This window comes from Perca fluviatilis, chromosome 11 (assembly GCF_010015445.1).
Source record: "Perca fluviatilis chromosome 11, GENO_Pfluv_1.0, whole genome shotgun sequence".
NCBI lineage: Eukaryota > Metazoa > Chordata > Actinopteri > Perciformes > Percidae > Perca > Perca fluviatilis.
In genome coordinates, this window is record NC_053122.1 from 35,928,378 (window position 1) to 35,933,987 (window position 5,610).

The 5,610-nt window shown below is 41.2% G+C and overlaps 1 protein-coding gene across 2 annotated transcripts; it reads right to left on the reverse strand.

Moving 5' to 3' along the window:
• Positions 1 to 252: 252 nt before the first annotated feature.
• LOC120569092 (RLA class II histocompatibility antigen, DP alpha-1 chain-like) lies at positions 253 to 5,375 on the reverse strand. Of its 2 annotated transcripts, none has more exons than XM_039816952.1 (4): positions 5,152 to 5,375; positions 1,979 to 2,215; positions 561 to 845; positions 253 to 417 (listed from the first exon to the last, which is right to left on the reverse strand). In XM_039816952.1, the coding sequence occupies exons 1-4, from the start codon at positions 5,339 to 5,341 to the stop codon at positions 281 to 283; spliced, it is 849 nt and encodes a 282-aa protein (XP_039672886.1). In that variant the 5' UTR covers positions 5,342 to 5,375; the 3' UTR covers positions 253 to 280. The 2 variants fall into 2 exon arrangements, with proteins under 2 accessions (XP_039672886.1, XP_039672885.1); XM_039816951.1 differs by lacking the exon at positions 5,152 to 5,375 and adding an exon at positions 4,557 to 4,837.
• Positions 5,376 to 5,610: the final 235 nt, after the last annotated feature.

Consider the following 5,610-nt stretch of genomic DNA (forward strand, 5'->3'; position numbering starts at 1 on the left):
AACTGTCATTTTATTGATATTAATTGGAATTGATTTACATTTATTGATTAATCAGTTAAGTCATTTTATTTCATGTAGTTTGTTTACAATAACATTTTCCACTAACACTTGATGTAAGTATGTTTATAAAATGAATATTTATAGAGATACAAAACAATATTGAACACAGATAAGTATGTTTAAAATATATATTTTGTGTAGACAACATCAGTGTTTGTGTACTCCTCACATCTGTACCGTATCTATTCTGTACACTGTTGACATCATCAATCCCAACCTATCAGCTGCACTTGTTTCCTTTGATGAGGAAGAAGGTTCCAGCAGCCACACCGAGCAGACCGATAGTCAGACCCAGTCCACAGAAAACTGCAGGTCCAATACCGGGCTCAGTAAACACAGAAAGGTTAAGCTCCACATCTGGAGACAGAAAACACAGAAACATTCAACTTCACATCTGGAGACAGTTGAGCTTTAGTTTGATTAGGTAATTTAAAAAAAAACCAAATTGAATTAGTTAATAATTGGTGTATTGAGTGTGAGTTTAAATAAAGTTTTCTGACCCCAGATTCTGGTCAGTGGTTGTTTCAGGGCCAGATGTTTGACTGTACAGCTGTAGATGTCTCCCAGCTGTGGGATGAACTCCAGTCTGGAGAACTGGTTGAAGGAACCGTCTTTGTTGGGGTAGGGAACGTTGATGCTGGTTCCTTCGGTGACGTTCTCTCCATTCTTTGTCCAGTAGAAGTTGACCGGAGCAGGATAGAAACCAGTCACGTAACAGATGAGGATGTTCTTCTCTCTGAGCTCCACGTCTTCTTTGGTGTAGATCATCAGACTGGAAGGAGGATCTGAACAGAGACCGAAACACAGCTCATGTTATTGTGTCTTATGTCAATTTATAATCCTGAAAGTGGGAAAGTTATAATTATCAGTGTAAGTCAGTTTAATTTATATATCCCAATATCACAAATTTGCCTCAAGGGTCATTAGGTCAATAGGTAACATACGACCCCTCTGTAATGCCATCCATTTAGATTAAAGAGCCCCTATTATACTCCTTTTCCGCGTAATATTTTTACTCTTGCGGTCTACTAATATAGGTTTACATGATTTAATGTTCAAAAAACATTATGTTTCTCATACTGCCCATTGCTGCAGCTCCTCTGCCTGAAAGTAAAGGCCCTTCTCTAAAGGCTCTCTATTTGCTGAACAAACTCTTTGGGCACATTACTTTGTGTGATTGGTCAATAAAGATGTCAGTCATTATGGCACTTTCAAGATGGCAGCCGGCTAACAAAAAATAGATCGCTTTTTGATACAAAACACAGAAAATAGCCGTTCGATCGTGCATTTATCGTTCTGGATTTATTGTGCAAATTCCCCATTTTCCTGGCCAGATTTCTAAGCTTCGTAAAGGGCTATGAAGACTCAGAACCTCTTTGGAAAGGGCTAGCTCTCCGCTATTCAGCTAGCGCTACGGCCAGATGATCGGTCCAAAGGTCATGAAGCAAACGGAACATACGCGCAAGTTGATTTTTGAATTCATAATGATTTATTTGTGTTACAAAGACACGGTTATTCCATGATGGATTAAAAAAGCTTCTGGATAGGCTACAATCGTCAGAGGACCTCGATGAAATGGCGCATTTCTCTGCTTCTAAACAAAATAAAAAGTATCTACAATGTATTGATCTGTTGATATTAAATAAGACTTATGAAGTACACGTTTCTTCCGTTGCAGGCCGCAGCACCGACCTGGTAGGGTTAATTTACAACAAATTAAGTTTAGTCCCAAGAAAAGCAAACATACACATTAAGTAGAGCAGCAGTTAAATAAACACAGTAAGTTCACTAGTTATGCCTTTTAAAATTATATTAGTTTTATTTTACAGTGTTTTGAAACTGCATATTTATCACAAAAAGTCATCTTAAATAACTAAAGACAAATTAAAGAGACATATGTATATCTATCTATCTTTACCCTGCTCCAGTGCGAGGTTCTTGAAAGCTCTACGTGCAAGTTTCAGGTCAGATTTGCAGTACTCTAGAATAGACGCTGAATCTTCATAAAGTCCTTCTGGGATCTTCACAGGATCTACAAAACCGGGCAGAACCCTGACTCCTATGTTGTTCTTAAAGTCTGCATACCAAGCCACTTCACTGTTGACTGCATACATCGACTCTTCATCAGTCTCTGAACAGCCATCAATACGAAGAACTGAAGAGGAAAAAAAGAAGAAGGTTCAGTTGCTGAAACACCGACTGTTGTTCAGACTGACTGTCCATAAACTAACAGCCTGTTTACTGTTTGAGCCATCAGAGATTAAAGGGGTGATAGAATGATTATATAGGGTATTTCACACTGCTCCTTAAGGTCTCTTAATGGGGTATGTAACATTTGTTGGGCGGAAAATGTCCCGGTTGATATTTTATGCATCCCTGTGTTTTGGCCCTATTTGGAATGACAGCTTTTCTTCCAAATATGGTATGCTCATGAATATTTAGATGAGCTGCGCGCTGATTGGTTGAGCGAACCACACACAGACACACACACACACAGGGCTACACAAAGACACGTAGCTACACACACACACACACACACACACACACACACACACACACACACACACACACACACACACACACACACACAGAGCTACACAAACACACACACACACGGAACTACACACTGTTAGAGTATATTTTGTGAAAGTGTTAAAAATAGGTTTTTAGAGTTCATGAAGCTGACCTTGTTGTCTCCACTTCTCTGGGTTATGAGAGGCCATCGGGTTTTAAAGTGATAAGACATTATAAAGGGAGTGTGAGATATTGCCTGAAAAAAGGTCTTCTCTGATCGGGGAAGCGAGGCAACAATGGAGCAATGTTTTGCAAGCGCGGGATTTGTGACAGAGTATGGAAATGACATCGGCTCTCATGAAACTCCTTAATGTTTGCAGAAGATTAAAAACACACAGGTGTTCAAATCCAACAATAGCAACTTGTCTCTGTTGACCTGAGAATGGGAAAGGCCAAGGTAATGTTTTTCATGCAGTGTTACATATCGTTAGGAGCCGGCTGAAGCCAGAAGATCTGGACTGGATCCAAACTGATGACAGCATGACCAGGGATGTAACAGAATTGAATAAATAAGACAGTATTTTAACTTAGGGGCACCAGATGCAGGGGGAATCTTTGTCTGATGGATAGGTGAAAGGTAGACCTGTATTGTATCTGATCCGTGTACACGTAATTGTAGATTGCAATATCATTCTTCACTAAAGCTTGTTATTAACTGTAACTGGACGAATCCTGAGTCTTATATAGGATCCTGAGTTTTATTTCTCTGATCTACCAGTAAATGAACACTATTCAGAGTGTAGTGACCATAGAATTGGAGTCAGATTAAGTCTGGCCATTTTAGGGCCAGACTGATCATCGGTCACATTTTTTAACAAAAACTTACACACACACGGAGCTACACAGAGACACAGAGCTACACACACACACACACACACACACACACACACACACACACACACACAGAGACACAGAGCTACACACACACACACACACACACACACACTGTGACATGCACAGACATGCCCGGGCGCAGCTGTGGCTGCAGCGCGCCTAAAACAGTGGAGACAAAATGCAAAGTTTCGACACTTTCATTACAACTAGTGTTGTTGGAACGTTACCGTTGGAACCTCCACCAAGGAATCACAACTCCCCCTGTAGCTAGTCAGCGCGGATAAATTTAGCGGAGAGTGAATCCCTGCAAGCACGTTCTCTGCGCCGCTGCATTAGATCCAAACTCCCGCTCCATTGTCCGATATACTCGTTCTAAACCCTTTTCTCTTGGCCAGTATTCCGTTGTACAGCCTGGAACACTGCATTTACAATGTGGTTCATTTCCAATATCATTGAAAAACTTAAAAACTGTCTTTCTTCTTTCTAAGGTACACAGTGCAGCTTGTGTGGGAGATCCTGACAGAGCTCCAACTCAGCGGGTTTGTGAAGGGGGAGAGGCCGACCGGGAAGGCAGCAAACCCGGCCATCAGCCGCCGCCTGTCCCGGCAGATTGTGGAGCTCCTAAAGTCCGACACTCTCTTACCAAATTTGCAATCAGTCATAAATTTTCGTAAAACAGCGCATATTTGAGCTCTACATAGTTGATTTCTCGCATAAAAAAAGTCTCAGAAGTGAATTTAGTGATGTAATATCAGAGATCTGCGTGACCTAGATTCAGAAGACTAAGCTGACCTCAGGTCAGTGGTGTAGCCTATGCAAATGTTGGGGCGTGACAAAGACTAGGAGTTGAGGTAAACTTTTAGCTTTGCTGAGATTTGCCCGTTTTCAGAGGCAGTTTCAAATTGTGAGATTTGCAGAGGAAAGAGGTGCCAATGGGATTTAGAGGTTCTATGTATGTCCTATTTACCCTCCAAACTGTCGTTATTCAACTATTACAAGGTAAAATCGGTTTTGCATTCTATCACCCCTTTAAATCTGACTGAAACATGTGTTTGGACACAGAATGAAAAATGTATTGCCAAACTTACAACAAAAGGTGTCCAGGCAAACATGAAAATGAATCCAAACAGGCAAGAAGGCTGAACACGAGACACTGAGACCAGAGACAAAGTATGAAAACACCGACAGCACAGAACAATAATCCGACACGAGACAAGGACAGCACCGAGAGGACGGGAAACACAAGGCAGAAAACAGAACAAAACACAAAACCATAGCAGAACCCCTCCCCAAATCCATGTTGAAGAACCCAGAGAGGGCATCTCTGGCCGGATCATTTTGTTGAAGTCTGTAAGGAATAACGGTGAGGTTTGAGACCCGAGACAAAGCATGAAAATGCCGACAGCACAGAACAATGAGCCGACACGAGACACGGAAAGCACAGAGAGTGAAAATACACAGGGTAACGAGGTTAAAAAGGGACAGGTGACACGGGATCGGGAACAGGTGAAACACATTAGGGCTGGGAAGACAATCAGACAGGCGGGAAACACAAGGCAGGAAGTAAAACCAGACAAGACAAGACAGAAAAACAGACTTCAAAATAAAACAGGAAACAGAACAAAATACAAAACTATAAAAACATGAGTTTAAATCTGACTGAAAGTGAGAAAAGAAACCTACGGTCAGCAGAGACATAGAGGACACCGGAGAGGATGAGGATCATCTTCATCTTCATCATCTCTCTGTAGACCTGAACCTGTCTGAGGCTCTCTGTAGACCTGAACAACAGTCTGAGGACGACTGACAGAAACTCCAGCAGCAGCTGATCTCTTACGACTCTGAGCAGCCAATCAGAGAGCAGAGATGACATGATGTCATCACAGTCCAGGTAGAGACAGGCTGCTGCTGCTCACATGAACTGTAATACTCAGACATGATGACAGATCAGTGAGCAATACTGTTTACATTTGAAAACTTTTCTAGTTTTGAGTTTTTCAAAATAAAGTCTTTAAATTCAGATGTCGAGCTGAAACACTTTCTACAGTTTGACATGGATGACATTTCTTTTTTATATAAATGAATGCATACAAAAGATGCTTTTGGCTTGTAGAAAGTCCTTTAATAAATAGATGTTCTTTA